The sequence below is a fragment of the Citrus clementina genome, unplaced genomic scaffold (genome assembly GCF_000493195.1).
Source record: "Citrus clementina cultivar Clemenules unplaced genomic scaffold, Citrus_clementina_v1.0 scaffold_6, whole genome shotgun sequence".
In the NCBI taxonomy this organism is placed as follows: Eukaryota; Viridiplantae; Streptophyta; class Magnoliopsida; order Sapindales; family Rutaceae; genus Citrus; species Citrus x clementina.
In genome coordinates this window covers 1,274,021-1,293,953 of record NW_006262139.1, presented here as the reverse complement: position 1 = coordinate 1,293,953, position 19,933 = coordinate 1,274,021, and the positions used below count along the sequence as shown (strand labels likewise).

Here is a 19,933-nt window from a genome sequence, read left to right as displayed (position 1 = left end):
CATTTATACTTGATAGTATGAATTAGTATTATGTTATGATTATATGTATGCACATTATATCATTGATTGAGCCATGAGATATGATTGCGAGTCATCATATGTGTACCCTTCCCCATAAACTCTGCACATGCGTATTAAGATTTAGATTACTCTATACGTATGATGTAGTTAAATTTCGTTAGGTATTGACAGGTTTTTCCTCTGCTTTGCTAGTGCGATAATGATCCCAGCGAGTATAATATTCCCCTAGTTACTCTTTGGTGCAGTTTGTCAAGTATGTACATATGATATTTCATGTTTGCTTATGCATTATGTTCAATGTGGAGATATGTCATATGATTCTGTATAAGCACTAATACATGCTTTACTCACACACACACACACACACACACATATACACTAAGACACAAGCTCACTAATTTTCTATTTACCCCATTTCTCCCAAGTTTCACAGGATTTTGTGTAGTTAAGTTTCTAATCATTTGGAGGTTGGGCCACGACACATATTGTTGCATGACTTGCATTTTGAGCACGTATATATATAGTGACATAAGAAGTGTGCAAGTTCCTTTGGATGGGCACATATTGTATTATATGTTTATAGTAGAGGCTCGAGGCCAGTTTTATATGTTTGATAAATTAAGTTTATGTTATGAGTTTTAGATGTTAGATCACATGATTCGCCTCAGGTATAACAGATGGATCCGGGACGCTCATGTCATTATATATGGTTTTTATGCCATTTACGACTATTTTTGTACTTGGACATCTGTCCCTCATATATTATATATGGTTTTTAAAATATCAAGTATGCCTATATTTGAAAAAAAAATTATTCGCTCCTATATTATATATGTATTTTAGGTTGTGTACCATAGTTTATTTCCATGGATATCTCTCGCTCATATATTATATACGGTTTTTAGGACACCAGATATGACTATATTTAAAAAACTATTATCACTCATATTATATATGGCTTTTAGGACGTGTACAACAATTTTTGTCCTTGGATAGATCTCACTTATATATTATATATGGTTTTTAGGACACTAGATATGACTATATTTGAAAAATAAAATATTATTCGCTCTTATATTATATATGGATTTTAGGTCGTAAATGAGAATTTTTGTCCTTAGATATTTCTCGCTTATATATTATATATGGTTTTTAGGACACCAGATATAACTATATTTGAGAAAACATTATCCGCCTGTATACTATATAAGGATTTTATGACATCATATATGACTATATTTAAAAAAAATTATTATCTTTTTGTTATTATTAACTCACACATATATTGATGTACTTTTTTTATTTAATTTATGCACCTAATAAAGTTTGAATTCAAGATCTGCGTTCTAAGAAAGCCGCTTCTAATCTCTCAATTTAGACTTTTTATTATTACTTTTTAGTGTTTTTACTAAAAAAGTTAATAATTACAATATTGCTTGATGACAAATCCAATATGCTTTTTATCATTTAAGTAAGGTTTGAACTTTAAATCTTTAGTGCTATCCCAAAAATTAACCAAATATGTTAATTAGTCGTTAGTCATTGAGCCTTTGTCACGATAGTAATAAATTTGTGCTCTCGATTTCAAGGCACAAATTTAAGTTCCAACGCCTGTGAGACTCAAATTTTCCCTTCCAATTACATAATTGGATATCTTTTCAAAATTAGTGACTGATAAATATATTTAGACTATGAGATAGTAGAAGAATATATCTAAGGATATCCCAGATGATTTATGGACAGGTTACGTGTATCTAGATTATCATTGATTTGCATATTTAAATAGTAGTATAGTTTTGATTGATTTTTGTAATCCCTCATTTATAAATTGCAACCTATATCAAAAGCCCATGTTTCTTCCACGTCCTTCTTATAATCACAGCAACCACAACATGGATACTAATGGAGCTGATACTGAAATATGCAATACCCACTTGCCCGAAAAGCCTGAACTTTCACCAACTTTAATTTCAGACACCGAACTCCTATCTGAATTCTCACACCATGCCCAAAACAAAGCTAGAATCAATAATGGAAGCTTTGGTTGTTGCCCCAAGAGTGTTTTGTCAGCTCAGCAGAAGTGGCAACTTGAGTTCCTCAAACAACCTGATGACTTTTACTTCAATAGGCTGAAAGATGGGATTTTCAAGTCTAGACTTGCGATCAAAGAATTGGTCAATGCTGACCATATTGATGAAATATCAATTGTTGATAATGCCACGACTGCTATAGCCATTGTGTTGCAGAGTGTTGCTTGGGAATTTTTACAAGGGAAGTTTAACAAAGGTGATGCTGCTGTTGCGCTTCAATATGCTTATGGCGCTGTGAAAAAATCTCTGGAAGCTTATATTACACGTGCAGGCGGGCATGTTATTGAAGTTCAGTTACCATTTCCTATTAATTCTGTTAGTGAGATTGTCAGTGAATTTCGGAAAGCTTTAGAAAGAGGGAAAACCAATGGTAGGAAAGTCAGATTGGCTATGATTGATCACGTGACATCTATTCCTAGTGTTCTGATTCCTGTCAAAGAATTGATCAAGGTTTGTCGGGAAGAGGGTGTCGATAAAGTATTTGTTGATGGTGCACATGGGATTGGGTGTGTTGATTTTGACGTGAAAGAAATGGGGGCTGATTTTTATACTAGTACTTTGAACAAGTGGTTCTTTTGCCCACCTGCGGCAGCGATTTTTTATTGTAGGAAATCAAGTGAAGTTAATGATTTGCATCACCCTGTGGTGTCTCATGAGTATGGAAATGGGTTGCCCATAGAGAGTGCTTGGATTGGAACTAGGGATTATAGTGCCCAATTGGTTATTCCTCAAGCTTTGGAGTTTGTTAACAGATTTGAAGGGGGAATTGAAGGAATCAAGAAGAGGAATCACAAAGCTGTTGTTGAGATGGGGAAAATGTTGGCAAAAGCATGGGGAACCCATCTTGGGTCTCCTCCGGAGATGTGTTCAAGCATGATCATGGTTGGGTTGCCTGCTAGTTTGGGCATTTCTAGTGATCCTATTGCTTTAAAGTTGAGTACCCACTTGAGGAATAATTTTTCTGTTGACGTACGTATCTATTATAGGGAACCGGGTGATGGGATGGTTAACCCTATTACAGGATATGCTCGAATTTCTCATCATGTTTACAACAAACGAGATGATTACTACAAGTTCAGAGATGCAGTTAACCAACTTGTTAATGATAAGTTCACTTGTGCACTTCTCTCATAGCAAAGAGGTATGTTTTAGATTCAATGATTGTACCACTGTTAGGTATTTTATCTTGGATATATTTTTGTATGCCTGTTGTTTCTTGGTAATTCTTTTCTCTTGGGTACCTTCAACCATGAGGCCGCAACCTATGATAAATGTTAAAACTATGAGGAGTCATTATTTTTTAGGATAGCGTGACTGGCAACAAAATCCCCTTCTCACCATGTGAAAAGGGTTCAAACCTTAAGAGTTCTTATAACAACCCAAGCAATCTTACCGAGTTTAACTAGTTGGCATCCACACACTTTGTAGAGTACTGTTTCTACCTAATATAGGGAAAGGAGAGGTTTGAGTTATATATGACTATGCTACAGACTTCTTAGCATTCACAAAGGTCAATGATTAAGTTAAAAAATGCTAGTGGCAAATTTAACTTATTTCTTCTTAGGCTTGTATGTGGTTTGTTATACCAGCAATGCAAACTGATCTAATCCTCATTCAGGTTAACCATCAGAATATACATCGTTAGTTTCCCTCCTGTATATAGAGAATTCCCAAAAAGATTTATGAAAAATGCAAAACCTATTTTGGCAAAAATTGGCCTTTCAAAATTTATTTTTAAATACTTTTGAAAACATGCTAGTAAAAACACTTTTAATTCTTGACTTACGCCCAAAAATGTTGTTTCAACACATTAACGGCTAAACGGGCCAACAGAGACTGTGTTTAAAAAGAAGCTTTCAGAAAATTTGCAAAAACTTTTGCTAGGTTCTTATTATTTTTGTCAAAAAACAAAAACCTTGATTTTCAAAAACTTTTCCTCCACATTCTTTTCTCCTGATGATAACAAAGACCGCCTTTTGTGAATGTTTTAAATATAATTTATACTTTTGTTAACAAGGCTAGACTTTTTAACCCGAAAGCTAAATAAATAAAAACAAAAGAAATTAAACTACTTACTTGATAAACTTGCTAGTTGCTATCTAAAGGATAAGAGACTTTTATTGATTTTTTTTTTTAGAGTACAAAGTATTTGACTCTACCATTGCCCTTGTCTCACTTCGTCTCACCACACTTTATACTTGACTTTGAGTCCTATATATCCAACTAAGGACTTGTGACAATTATTGACATAATTTATGACTCTATGTACAAACGACAAAAATTTAAAGTTACAATTTAAATGTGGCGAAAAGCCAATAATTAATTAAAAAGGTGAAAAGTAAAAGACTGACTGGCTATTATTACTTTGTAGAGATTCAGTATCAATAAATAGTGGCTAGCTACTATTTTCTATGCTGAATTACTATAGAAAACAAAAGACAAAAAGAAAAAGATGCCTAAACAGTTTTTCCCTTACCGGGTAGTTAGCAATGTTAGCTGGTTATTTCTGACTAATTTATTTTTGTTGGTGTCTCCTATCTGTCCATCATTTTGTCAATAGCTTTGGCTATATCCTTATCCAGAGATTGATGACTCATAGCTTCGAATCCATCTCCTTATGATGGCATGTCATTGATCTCGATTAGCACCTCCAAATATTCTTCACGTTTCTTTGGATTATCAATTTTTATTTGTAGTGAAGGAATAAGTAAAGGAAAGTCATCAGTGAAAACACGTGACTCTCACAACTTTTACTTTTGACTAATGTTAGCTGGCTATCTCTGACTAATTTATTTTTGTTGGTGCCTCCTATCTATCCATTAGGGGTGGGCAAATTCAGTTTGGATCGGTTTGAGACATATTATCAAACTGATCCAAACTTATCGGTTTGATATGGACATAAAGTTTTTGTAAACCGAACCAATCCAAATCGACTGGATCAGTTTGGATCTTCGGTTTGAGCTTATTAGCAAAATGTCCACTTCTTTTATATTGTTGCATTTAAATTATTTGTTATTTTTTGTGTCTGTCATCCAAATTGATACTGTTTTTATATTTGTTCACAACAGAATACATTCTAATAAAGAAATTCTCCCCATGTTCAATCAAAACGAACTCACAAAATTCGTTGACAACAGAATACATTCTAATAAAGAAGTTCTCCCCATGTTCAATCAAAACAAACTCACAAAATTAAAATAAACTTGAACAACATTTGACAATCAAAATATTGTGCATCTTGTCGTCAAAACTTATGGCCCAATTGCTTTTCATTTGTCAAAATCTGCATAAAATGACAAATATAATTAGTTAGAAAAATAATCAAATAAATTATCATCAATTATACCAAAATCCATTTTAGCTTTCACTAAAATGAAATAAAACCGTAGCAAGAAAAATAAAACCAAAACATGCCTCAGGGCTCAGGTTTCGATTTGTGAAATTATTACAATGAGACTTGAGAATAAGCAATTGAGATTGAGAGAGTTGGGAACGACAGGAGGTGAGAGCTTCTATAATTAATAAAGATGAAAAAATTAGTTATGGAATTAATTAATCAAATAAATTATCATCAATTATTCCAAAATCCATTTTAACTTTTGACTAAAATGAAATAAAATCTTAGCAAGAAAAATAAAATCAAAGCATACCTCAGGAGACTTGAGAATGAGCGATTGAGATTGAGAGAGTTGAGAATGATAGGAATTAGGAAGCACTGGAGGTGGAGGCGGAGGCAGCTGTGAGTGTTGGAAAATTAGGTTTGTGTTTTTGTTTTTATAGTAAGAGGTATGCTATTGTGTATGAAAGTATACATTTCCTTTGTTAATAATTCAATACTAAATTGACACATCATATATCTTAAAACTTTTTAAATTTTGGATTGGATCGGTTTGAATCCATTTGGAATCCTTCCAAACCAAAATTCAAACCGAGTGATGTCGGTTTGCAATCTAATAAACTGAAACCAGTGTTTTTACTAATGAAACCGATCCAAACCGATCCAAATGGTCGGTTTGGATCGGTTTGGATTGGTTCGGTTAAAACATGCCCACCCCTACTATCTATCATTTTGTCAACAGATTCGGCTATATCCTCATCCACAGATCAATGACTCATAGCTTCTAATCCATCTCCTGACGATGGCATGTCATTGATTTCAATTAGTGCCTCCAAATATTCTTCACGTTTCTTTGGATTATCAATTTTTATTTGTAATGGAGGAATAAGTAGTTCCTCACGGACAAGATGCTTTTGAGCTATAATTGTATAATGTTATGCTTGGGCTATAATCCTCTCATGAGTATCCACCTATCCACAGAAGGCTGCCATTTCATGGGTTCTCCGGTATATGTCTTTTGCGGAGAAGCTAAGCTTGGCATGATAAAATCTTCTTTTGAACTTCTTTGCTCTTTCGCAGATAAAAATGACATGATATGCTAGTAGTATGACACCAGTTTTGGTTTTATTGGTTATTTGAGATCTAGATGGTATGGAACAAAAATTAATTATTAAAGGTGCTAGCTTTATAATGGATAAAGCTATGTTTAGGGTTGCTGCTGATTTTTCGATTAATTGTTCGTGAATGATAGTAAGAGCAGTTGAGACATTAGGTAGTTGCACAAACTGTAATTGTCGGTACTCTCCTAAAGTATCAAACCAATCTCTTAAAGATCCGATAAAACGGGTAGCAAGTTCTTTAAGGACGGATGTTGTAGTAGCATTTGCTCTCAACATTTGGGGATCTGTCCAAGCAGCCATTTCGGATAATCGATCTCTCCATTTAACTGCAGGGATATCATCAAAAGTGAACCAGAGACCATTTGAAGGTTTATGATCATTTTGGGATTGAGCAGGCCGGTTTGGAGCTGAGGATGCTTCGGGTTGATCTTCCTCAATATCTGAGGGTATTTCAAAGAATGGGTCAGTTTTTGAGGATTAAGCAGGCTTAGTGTCTTCAGGTTGGGCCATAAGGATTCTAGTAATATCAGCATAAGATTTTTCAGAATCACTAGAGGAGATAGAAGAGTCGAGGGAAGAGTCTATTTCAGATTCAGATGAATCGGCTGAAACGGCTGGATTTGAATCAGAAGTTTGGTCTGTATCGGATGGGTCTGGGATTATTTGTGCACTATATTGTTGCATGGGTGATTTATCTTTGGCCTGAGTTGGTGTTGGTTGAGGAGGAAGTTAGGTATAGATAGGTGGATGCGGTTCTGTGATGGTCAAAGGTGGATGGAAAGGTTGTTTATCGGGTCGTGAACGAGGATGAGAGGTGATTCTAGATGGTTTTGGCATAGGATATTTCTAAACAAAGTATGTGTCATACCAAATAATTTGGACGGGTCTTGGGGCTTGATTGGAGAAAGTATAGGTGCAAAAGGATGGAGGCTGGGCTGATAGTAGGTAACGGTGGAGAGGTGGTAAATAAGATTGGCCTTTGCCTTTCCAACTCTATCTGTTCGAGTTCTGTTCTCAGCTTTCATATTTCCTTTTCTTTTTGAACAAATTTTAGGCCATAGTAGCTATGGCTCAGCATGGCTCTTAGTTCCGAATCTAATTGAGAGATTCTAGATTGAAGATTTTGGTAAATTTGCTACATCTGGGAAGTGATCAAATCCATTTTAGACTCAATATAATCGGTTCGTAAACTGATATGATTAACCTTTTTATGGATATCAACCAAGGTTTCATTTTGAGCTCTGGCATTTTGTGTTTGCCAGTTGAGAACAGCTTCAAAAGGTTTTGGGTCTTCTAAGTGGCCTGTGGGAGTTATGGCTGAAGGAATAAAGAGTTTGGTTATGACTTTTCGTTGTGGATCAGTATGAGTTTCTAGAACATGAAAAGTGGAGGAATAATCCTGTAAGGTGGATGAGAACATCATAGAAGCCATAGGTTGTATGGGTGGTGTGGAATGCTGAATATTGGATAGGATTTCAGTTTTGCAATTTTTTGTAATCCATTTAAGTTCTTTTTGATAGATGGGTAAAAGAGCTGGTGGTGGTGGAGGATTATGAGGTGGTTTAGATTGGTGGTGTGAACACGGAGTTTTAGGTTTTTTCTTTTTTGGTTTTCTTCTCCGTTGTTAGTCAATATCATCTTCCTCCCAATAATCCCAACATGGACAATCTGGGTCACAATTTCCTGATCCCGGGGTAGCCCAGAGAAAATGGCCATGAAGTTTGGCAGGGTAGACAAGATATCCTTCTAAATTGAATCCTGTAATTGGCAGCGTTTCTTGAGCTGTCTGAACAACGGTAACCATTGCAGAATAAGTGAATGAGAGCCATGGAGGCTCCTCTGGTGTTGTTGGTGGAGGCCGAAATGTCATTCGGACAGTTCCATCATATCTTCTCTCAAACATACTCTATGTAGTTTGGATATGAGAAGTATTGGTGTGGAACTTTTCATAATTGGAAATCCATTCTAAGGGCATGAGTTTTATGAGTTCATGTCGAGAGATCTGTCTTGGAATTTGGATGATGGTAGGTATCTGGTCTGATTCTGCTAACACCATAAGGGCGTCATAGTGGTGTTCAGGTGTGGGAAGATCTAAGGCATGGTTCTGAAGCCTATAGACCAATTGATGGTGAAGAGTTGTGATTTTGGCAGAAGAGATTTGCGCTGCACTTTGAATTTGCACTTGGACTTGCAAGGCAGTGGAAAGATTAGGGTCTTGAAGAGAAATGTTGAAATTTGGATAGAAAGTGAGTAAAACACTTCCAGCATGAAGAGTGGTTAAGACAGTACCAATAACAACATCTTGGTAATATGTGAACCTAGTATCCAACATAGCAAGTCTGGCTGCAGTCCTTTCCTACCATGTAAAGTTGGGATTAGTCTGACTCCTCTGATATGGAGATGAGTATAACCTTTTCTTTTCCAGTTGGAAATCAACTCTGGGGGAATTTTCAGAGTGACATATTATTCAGCTGTGGTAGCCCGAAGGGAACACTGATCCAATCTGGAGACTGGATATATTCTTTTGGATGTGGTCTTTTGGTGGAAACAAGAGTGCGAATACTGCGAGTAAAAGAGTATGGAAGTTTATAGAGATGACAAGGGCTAAGAAGAGGAAAATATGATTCATTGATCTGAGCAGATTCAGGGATATAGGAATATTCAACTAAATTTTTGATCTTACTAGCAGTGTGCTTAGAGCAAGATTTGGGTAGAGAAAGGGTGGAAGAAAGGGAAACTGGAGTGATGACAGAAGTAGAAGCTTCGTTGGAAGAAGTTGATGCCATGAGTAGGAAATTCTCTCTGTCTTTGAAAGTAGGAAATTTTCTCTGTCTTTGAAAACTCTATGTGGAAAAGAATTAGAAGCAAACTTATATCATACCATTTTAGTAGAAAAACATATTACGCTCTGATACCATAAGAAGTACGTGGCATTGTTTACACCAGATCTATAAGAGAACGAAATCTGTCCTTAGGGCTAGTAGCCCGCAAGTTCTGGTTTCCAGCCGATATACTCAAATGAGGAATAGAAAACTTTTAAAACATTTTCATTTTGGGTTATATAACCCAAAACAGACTTTCCTTTAGTTTAAAATAGGGTACCAAATCAGATAAGAAATTATCAAAAGTTTTCTGATGCACAGGATCCTTGCAAGAGGCAAGTGCAAAGCATACTTCCTTAAGTTTTAAAATGAATAGATGTAAGTTTTCTTCCTATTTTAAAACTTTAGAGCTTCATTAACAGAGAGAAAAAGAGAAAATTAGAAACTCATACTATAAAGGCTTTTATACATTTCATGAAACTATAGAATTTGCTAGACAGACAATATGACCAAATTATTATATTAGCCATTTAATTAATCCTTTAAACAGTGCATCAATGCCATCTAATAGACAAATAAATAATATTTTAAATTTGATCAGCATCATCACCATCATCAATACAATTTTACAACCATTGTGAGGTCATGACACGCACAGTTAAAAAGCTTAATGAAACTAGATATCATTTAGACAATATGGTAGAAGCATGTAAACAAAAAATAATTGCATTAGAAAGTGCTAAAGCAATTCTACTATTAGATCACCAAAAAACTCAAAAAATTGAAAAAAATCCAATTACAGAAACAACCATTAGACAAATTATTTTATCATACCCTACCTAGACAGTTAACCAAAATCCACCAAATCTCATCTTTTCTTGGTGATACAATAGACATTTGTAAAAGAAAAAAAAAAAAGAAAATCTATATGCAGACTTTGTTTCATTAGCCAAGCAGTTATTCTATAGCCAACTTAACTTCTTACTTGAATTCGGACCTAGTTGGTTAGAATTAAGAAACATTACTTCACTTAGAAATGATTTCCCTACTATTTCCTTCGATTATTCCTTAGCCAAAACATCATACAGTGAAGATATCTTGTACAGAACCCTTAGTTTTAGAATGATACGTACTATTTATATTTTTAACCTAGACATATCTAAATTCTTTCCACCAACCCTAAACAGAGCTTTATCCATTATAAAGCCAACACCTTTAATAATTAAGTTTTGTTTCATACCACCTAGACCTCAAATAACCAATAAAACCAAAACTGGTGTCATACTACCAGCATATCATGTCATTTTTATCTGCGAAAGAGCAAAAAAGTTTAGAAGAAAATTTTATCATTACAAGCCCAGCTTCTTTGCAAAAGACATATATCGAAGAACCCATGAAATGACAACCTATATATATGGGTAGATACTCATGACAAGATTATAGCCCAAGCAGAACATTATACAATTATAGCTCAAAAGTATCTTGTCCGTGAGGAACTACTTATTCCTTCACTACAAATAAAAATTGATAATCCAAAGAAACGTGAAGAATATTTGGAGGCGCTAATTGAGATCAATGACATGCCATCATCAAAAGATGGATTATAAGCTATGGGTTATCAATCTCTAGATGAGGATATAGCCGAAGTTGTTGACGAAATGATGGACATATAGAAGGCACCAACAAAAGTAAATTAGTCAGAAATAGCCAGCAAATATTAGTCAAAATTAAAAGTAGTAAGAGTCACGTGTTTTTACAGATGACCTTCCTTTACTAACTATCCGATAAGGGAAAAACGGTGGAGGCATCTTTTTCTTTTTGACCTTTGTTATCGATAGTAATTCACTATAGAAAATAGTAGCCAACCACTATTTATCGATAGTGAATCTCTACAAAGTAATAATAGCCGGTCAGTCTCTTACTTTCCCCTTTTTAATTAATCATTGACTTTTCACCACATTTAAATTGTAACTTTCAATTTTTGTCCTTTGTAAATAGAGTCATAAATGATGTCAATAATTGTCACAAGTCTGTAGTTGTATATATAGGACTCAAAGTCAAGTAGAAAGTGTGGTGAGATGAATTGAGACAAGGGCAAGGGTAGAGTCAAATACTTTGTACTCTCAAAAATAAAAAACAATAAAGTCTCTTATCTTTTAGATAGTAACTAGCAAGTTGATCAAGTAAGTAGCTTAATTTATTTCGTTTTTATTTATTTAGCTTGCAGGTTAAGAAGTCTAGCCTTGTTAACGAAAGTATAAATTATATTTAAAATATTCACAAAAGATGGTCATTCTTATCATCAGGAGAAAAGAATTTGGAGGAAAAGTTTTTGAAAATCAATTTTTTTTTTACAAAAATAATAAGAACTTAGTAAAAGTTTCTATTGATTTTCTGAAAGTTTATTTTTAAACAAGGTCTTTGCTGGCTTGTTTAGCCGTTAATATGTTGAGATGACGTTTTTGGGCATGAATCAGGAGTTAAAAGTGTTTTTAACCAGCATGTTTTTAGAAACAGTTAAATATAAATTTTGAAAGGCCAGTTTTTGTCAAAACAACTTCCGTAGTTTTCATAAACCTTTTTTGTAATTCTCTATATATAGGCGGGAAACCAATGATGTATATTTTGATGGTCAACCCAAATGAGGACTAGATTTGCACTGTTGGTATAACAAGCCACATATAAGTCTTCCCCTAGTTAGAACCTAGTTGCATTTGCGCTTTCCTCTTCTTTCGTATCAGAGAATACGAACCTAGTATATTCCCGAATGCAGCCTATAGTTGTAGGTTATCTTTGGAAGTATTTGCAAGTTCATTGTGCTTCCTCATTCTTTGCTAGTTCTATGATGTAATTCAGTGATTTATATTCTTCCCTCTAGGGTTGGCAAAGAAGCCCGGCCCTGTCCAGGCTAGCGGGCTTGAGGTCCGGTTCGCATCATAAAATCATGGATATGGGCCCAAAAATTTAAAGCCCACTCTAAGTGGGCCTTGTTAAGGATTTTTGTAAAAAGCTCGGGCTTTAATTTATAAATTAAAAAAATAAATTATATTAAAAAATCCTTTTTAATTGAAAGAGTTAAATCCCTTGTTCCATTCCAGATTAACATGCTTTTTAATAAAACATGAGTCTTGAGCTTCTGCGTAAATTAAAATGCATAAACATAATTTATATCTAAAAAATAAATAATTTTAATTTACAATAATAAATAATAAGAAGAGAAAAGGGAATAAAGAAAAAGAAATGTAAATATTTGCTTAGAGGTGACCGGCCTAGGCCCATTCAAGGGAGCAATTAATTTTTTTATTTAATAATAATAATCGTCTTAATTTAATTTAAGTTTTTTTTTAACTTATAGCTAAATTAAAAATTTATTTAACAAAATTATTGAAGCTCCATACTCGTCCCAGGCTCAAACCCGCTCAAGTTGGACGGGTTTTCCCAGGGCCTAAATCTAATATAAATTTATTGTCGATAGTGCTTGTGCATTCTGTTAGTCACATTTATACTGCGGAAAGTGAAGCCCTTGTCATAAAACCTGCACAAGTTGAGACATATAGTGGTATCTTTTCATTTACTGATCAGATTTACTCACGGTCAATCCCTAAGACCGGCCGTGCAAAGATCAGGCCATCAGAGATTTTATGAGCAATTAGCAATATTATTGCTTTCATTGATTTGGAACCAATAACGAGGGTAAATTATTATTTCAGATGCGAGCACTCTATGTCAGTAAGATTTTATTGGCAAAATTGTGAGCACTTTCTATCATTCAGAGTTCCAGGTCTATCGTCAAACAATTTTTAGCAAATTTCTTACAGATTCCTTGAAGAAAGAAGATAATGATTCTGTGATCCAACCTTTTGCAGTACTCGTGAATCTATTTTATCATAAGTTGTTTCTCACCTATATACTGATCTGCTTCCCTGTACTTGAACGGCAGGCATTAGCAATCTTCCACGTTAGTACGAATAAGGGCAATTTGTCTCTCCCTGGAAGGAATAAGTGGCCTCCTTTGACATGGTTTCGGTACCACGAGCCCCCTAAATAAGTAGAGAAACAAACTCCAGAATGCGTATAAATGTATGCATATATAGTACTATAATGTATTGTATCAGGGAAATAAGAAGAGCAGAAAGAGTTTTCTTTTGCTTGTTTGTTGTGGCTCTATGAGAGCTATTCCTGTACATGTACAAATCTCCATTTTCAGGGCAAAAAAATGGGATAATGTCGCAGAACTAAGCAAGTGATTATTATTAATAAAAGAACTCTATGCATGTAACTCTTGGGATTAAGATTCTCCCTAATCTTAGCTTATTTAATATATTTTTTTAATAATTTGATTTTGATCCCAGTGTAAATTTCATTTACGTGCGGTCAAGATTTATTATTATTTTTTAATATATCCTTTTGAAAAAAGTTCTTGATACATTTTTATGTTTAGCTCATATGTTCTTTAATCAACGCTAAACATGAAGCATGTTTTCTCTAAATTTAGTCAATACAGGCATGAAATAACTTTGCTTATTATCCATTACAGAATTAGTTTGAGCGCTTAATTTTATCAATTGAATCTCATAATACTCATTCATATTAAATTAGATTGATAATAGTAATTTTCAAAAAACTTTATTATAAATAGTAAAATTTTATTATATTTTTATATTTTTTCTTTTAACATGAAGAGTGGGAAAAGTTTAAATTTATTTTTTAGCCCATTACATCTTAAAACTCAAACTCAGATGACTAGTTAAATAAAACTGTTTGAAGAAACAGAAATAGTATGTAAGATCTTAAAACAAAGAAATTCAAGTCAAATCCTACATGAGTGCTTTTAGAGTTTAGACTCACTTGTACAATGTGATAATGATATGGTCCATTTTGTTAGCTTGAAGATGATGAAACCAAATTGAGGTTGGTGAAAGTTGTGTGAAAATCACCTTCATCAATAGGTAACAACTAAAGAAGGAAACTAGTTCGATGTATAAAAGAAAATTATGGGTAACAATTAGGGATGAACACTCAATTTAATTGTTTGCTAGAAATTGAAGAATGATGGACGATAGCAATAAAAACGACAATTCGGGATTTAGTAACTATCGAATTAATTCATTTTTCATGTAGGTATTTTATCATTACATAAAACAGGCTAGTCTAGCGTAACACAAATCCAGCATGACTGACATGACATGAGAGTTTAAATGAATGTATTCCAATATCACATTTTAAGTTTATGTGCGAGTTGTTTGGTATTGTTGTTGGAGAGATGTCGCATAAAAGAACTACAGTCGTGAAAGATAGACCAACAGTCGAAGCCCAACAAGACACGAATATTAATGGGCCAATGTAAAAGGAACTGATTAACATAAGAAATTGTATATTTAATAAAAGTTAAAATTTTTATTTTATCACTTATAATATTGATTAATGTGCTCATAACTCTTATATTATCTTAATGATTCTTTAATGTAATTTTATGTTAAATTATACTCTATTACGTAAATTTTCATCTTAATTATTATATTTTTTTGGGAGCTATTTCTTAAATCAATTAGAGCTTACGGAATAATTGGGCAAAATATTAATTGCCAATTTCAACAACCACATGGGAAGTCAAACCACCAACATGAATTTTAAAAAAACGAAAGGTTTGATCTCCAAATTTCTTCTCTTTTCTTTTTTATTTAGTTTTCTTGTAACTTGTTTCAGAACTTTGAATTTAATTCATAAACAAATCTAGTTTTATTTTCAAATAAATTTAGTTTTATTTTCAATCTTAGCTATTTTAATTTTAATTGTGTGTAATTTAATTTTAATAATTATTTTAATTTTAATTATGTTTAATTAAATAATAATAGTTAGTAGAAAAACATGATTTAATCAAATTCTACTTTTAATTATATAAATTAAATTAGTTTCTATTTAATTTTATCCATAGTTTATATTTTAGAATCTTGATGTATTGTAGATAAATAAGGGAGTTTGACACAATAAATTTTTATTGTCTTAATATAAGGTATAGTAAAATGGTATTTTAAATTATTGTAGACAAATTGATTTTTGACACATTAAGTACTTAATCTATAATAAAATTAATAGGAAAATAATGATAATTTCTACAATTAATCTTTTGGGCAATAAACAAAATAAAAAGAAAAGAATTTACTAAATTACAATTACTTTTAAGAGTGGATTCATAACTCAACTAATTTATTTTCATAATTTCGTTTAAATTAAATAGCATGTATTTAAATTATATATTTTTTAGTTCCTAGATAAATTAAAGGAAATTAACAAAATAAACATTTTCTCTTTTCGTCGACCTTAAACTCACTGAATTATAGTATAACAAGATATTCTTACACTTGAAAGTTATAAATTAATTTTGAGTCGTGTCATCAACCTTTTAATTAAGCCTAACACAGCAATCGATCATCCGAGATATTCAAAACCATTCATCTGTCGCAATTTATCCAATGCAACTTCAATTCCTCTATTGTTCAGAGAAAGAACAGTTGAAAATAACTAACTAATGAATTCATTAATGCAGTAAGTCTCTTAATTAAAATATTGGACATTGCTCCGCTGATGTTTAAACTTTCCTCCCCTTTTAACATTCTGTTGAAGATAACTAACTTAACATAATAAAAGAAATCACTATTTGATTATTTTTTACTTGAAAAAAAAAATTATGATTATGTACAAAAATTCAATATTTACATCATGTTAGTACCTTTTTCATTATGATATAATTAAGGTGTGTAGCTTTTTTAGCATACTTTTTTTCATGCGTTCAAGAAGAGTCTCTACTTATTATTTTTTTTTCCTATTGATTATAGCAGTATAGAAGAAAGACACAGCATAAAGTACAATAATAATAATTATAAAAAAAAATTACAACTACCGACATGTCTTGCTAGCCCAGTTGCGGATTCATGTCTTGCTCGGCCGTCAATTTGGCCACTCTATGTTATTAATTTTTTATTAAGTGTTTGGTAACTAGGAAAAAACAGGAAACAAAGGGAAAATTTTTTCTTTGATTTTGGAGATCTCCGAAGATTTTCAACGTGATTTAGCTTCTTTCAGCTGCCAACAACTTCCTCCACTGCCGAGCTACGCCGCCGCCGACAATCTATAGAACTTCCGGTGATGACATTTTGGTGAGAGGGGAAGGAATTGGCTTGAGGGAAACGTGAGAATGAAGAGGGTAATTTCGTCCACAATTTGGTGATTTTGCTAATGTTGAAAGAAAAAAGTTTGAGGGGTTAAAGTTGAAAATTACCTAATTTTTTTGGCTATTTTTGTAAATTTCCCAGAAACAGAAAGAAAATGAAGAATCCACGGCAAGAAAATGAAGAATCTGATGGTCCTTAGTTCAGCTATATTTTGCCAAAAAATCATATTCTTTCTGATGTAGTTTTATCAATCCCTTCCCTTCCCATAAAATTGAAGATGCATCCTTGTATGCATCCATTTTGAGATGATATTTTTGTGTTCGTTTTATTATATTTTTATTTTTTTAAGATAAAGGACGAATAAAGTTTAAATTTATTTTTTATCCCCTTACTTCTTTCAATTCAAATTCAATTGGCCAATCAAATAAAACTTTTCGAATAAACAAAAATAGCACATAAGATCTTGGAAAATTATCATTCGTATACCCTATATTTGCTCTAATATCAAAAATACTACAACACTTTGAGGATGTATCAATCGTCCACCCTTAGTTGACAAAATGTATCAGCCGACCACCAAACCGTTAGTTGCCGTTTGAAAGTTAACGGAATTACAGTGAATTGACCATTTTACCCTTGAAAATTATCACTTGTATACCCTTAAATTTTCACTTGTATCATATGAAAAGACCAAATTACCCTTCTGACGTCATCATACTTAAACGGCAATTAACGGTTTGGTGGTTAACTGATACATTTTGTCAACTTATGGTGGACGATTGATACACCCTCAAAGTGTTGTAGTATTTTTGATAATAGAGTAAACTAAGAGTATACAAATGATAATTTCCCTAAGATCTTAGAACAAAGAAATTTAAGTCAAATCTTGATGTACAAAGCATATAGGATAAAAAAAATTAGAAATTCTATATTTTGAGTTAATTTAGTACTTGGCATTTTACCAGAATTTATCTTATTTTATTAAGCTCATTTGAGTCCTATTTTTAATTCTATTTTAATTAGGATTTCATATTATTTTTCTTATTTACATGGATTATGATTAAATTAGTTACTAGTATATATACGGTTATTATTCATAGTTTGTTAGACCATCTTTAAACTTTTTATTAATAATATTTTAAATTATTCTCTTTGCATTTATCTTTGTTGTTAATTTAACATTTTCTCTCTTTGAAAATTATTCTTCTTGAGTTTCAAGAACATATGTTAGAACAATATCTAGTATCGCTTCTACATTGCATAAAATGAAATCAAAACCTTTCTCTGTACCAAGCAAAGCTTTCCTCACCACCACCGCCCTCCATACAAAAATCCTTCCTCCATCATCTATTAATTCTATCAATTTAAAAAAAGAAAACAAAAAAATCAATCCGAAGCCACCATCACAGCCGCTGTACACAGTTGTGCCTCACCTTTTTTTCCATTGATTTTCCATTCGATCTTCTCTACCATCTGAACACCCACAAGACGCCGACCATATCCCAGCCATCAAGCTCTCTAATCCACCATCGTAGCCACTAAAACACATCAAAACAGCCACAACTTGCCGCGCAAATCACCACTCAGTTTGCTTCAACCACCACCACCACCACCACCAATCTGATCATTATTATCAAACCTTTCTTTCTATGCCATCACCTCCATCATCCACTTCACCGTTCATTAGAAATGAAGCCATCACTCCCACTGCCATTTCAATCTAATTTTCTAATTAAACCATCAAGACCATAGTCAAGCCACCACCATCACCACACTCACCGACATCAACTCTTCCATATCTACCCATCCTTTTTTAATTTTCCGATCACCATCGTCGGTAACCCCATCTTTTGCTTATTTACAGTTTTGACACAATACTTTCTTTTAATTACATTTTTGGCTTTAGTTTTTCTATTCTTACAAAAAACCAAAAAAAAAAGAGAAAATTTAAAAAAAGAAAAAAGTGGTATAATGAGATATAGAGAAGATGATGGTGAGCTTTTCTATTACGATGAATTTGCTGATCTTAAGAATATTTTTGATTGGATCTTCAACATTGAAGATATTTAAGAGGATAAACATGTTAGTATGTGTCCTATAAATTAATGGGACAAGCATCACAATGGTGGACAAACTTACAACTTGTATAAAAACTTATTTTATTCTTCCTGAATATTTTGAGACGATCTGATGTAATTTTGATAAGTGTCCAACCCTATCTTTCTCAATTCCAAGGTTACTATTGTCGTGTAAATTTTTATGAAGACAATGTTCTGTTAATTTTAAGATTTGCAAGAGGATTATGTGATGAGATCAAAGAACGAATTCCTTTGCAATTTGTGATTGATCGTGACTTTTGGGATGTCGCCAAAATCACTTTACAAGTTGAAATGAAAATCCAAAGAGAAAGTAGTCAAGCAATGAAGAAGTTAAGTTGACCACACTCATCACGGCAATCTAAGAGCCCTAGTCCTATCACAAGTCAACATCCTAATATCACAAGCTAGAAGCCTACAGTGGAAGACTTCCAGATAAAAGAAGTTTATGCTTCTCCACTTTGTTGAAGATATGCGCAATCTTGCATAAGAAAAGGTACAATTTATTATTGATTTGAAGTTTTAATATATGAATTTGTGTGAGAATGTGGATGATGTTTCCTTGGAAGACAAGATTATTGTTGAAGAAAATGGGATTATTAATCTACTTGAGATTTTTAAAGAAGAAGTACAACCTCCTCTTGATTTGAGTATTGAGTCTAATAGTACAATCGAGGTTGTGAAGTATAATAAAGTTGAAGAAGTTGAAATAATTAATATGGTTTTACCTATTCACATTGAAGATGAGAAAGTTGTGCTTAAAGAAGATTTAATCGAAAAGGTGAAATTTGTTGGAGAGCACATTGAGCAATTCGTTCTTGGAAGTCTTTATTGCCTCGGAGAATGTAAACAAGAAATTAATGAAGTATGGATTCTTTTCAAAGTTTCAAGAAAAATTGATGTGAAAGCCTATGAGTTTGAGCTCCAAGATGCATTACTACTCTACTTTAAGTTTCATCCACCAAATTATCTTTTGTTTTTAGCAAAACTCGAAGATGAGTTATTTTCAAAGAGGAGACTGATGTAGGAAGCATATAGGGCAGAATAAATTAGGAATTCTAAATTTTGAGTCAATTTAGTATTTAACATTTTATTAGGGTTTATCTTAGTTTATTAAGCTTATTTGAGTCGTAGTTGTAGCTAGAATTTTAGATTATTTCTCTCAGTTGACAAGGATTATGATTAAGTTAGCTACTAATATATATAATATTATTCATAGTTTGTTAGATCACCTTTAAACTTTTTATCAATAATATTTTAGATTATTCCTTTTG

The 19,933-nt window shown here is 32.9% G+C and overlaps 1 protein-coding gene across 1 annotated transcript; it reads left to right on the top strand.

The window, feature by feature from the left end:
- The first annotated feature begins 1,846 nt into the window (after positions 1–1,846).
- LOC18039428 (probable L-cysteine desulfhydrase, chloroplastic) lies at positions 1,847–13,651 on the top strand. Its single transcript, XM_006428261.2, has 2 exons — positions 1,847–3,252; positions 13,332–13,651. Exon 1 carries the CDS (start codon positions 1,872–1,874, stop codon positions 3,243–3,245), a length of 1,374 nt encoding a protein of 457 aa, XP_006428324.2. The 5' UTR covers positions 1,847–1,871; the 3' UTR covers positions 3,246–3,252; positions 13,332–13,651.
- The last annotated feature ends 6,282 nt before the right edge of the window (positions 13,652–19,933 follow it).

Coding starts and splice junctions, on each gene's coding strand:
- LOC18039428 (XM_006428261.2), top strand. CDS start 1,872: ATGTTTCTTCCACGTCCTTCTTATAATCACAGCAACCACAACATGGAT.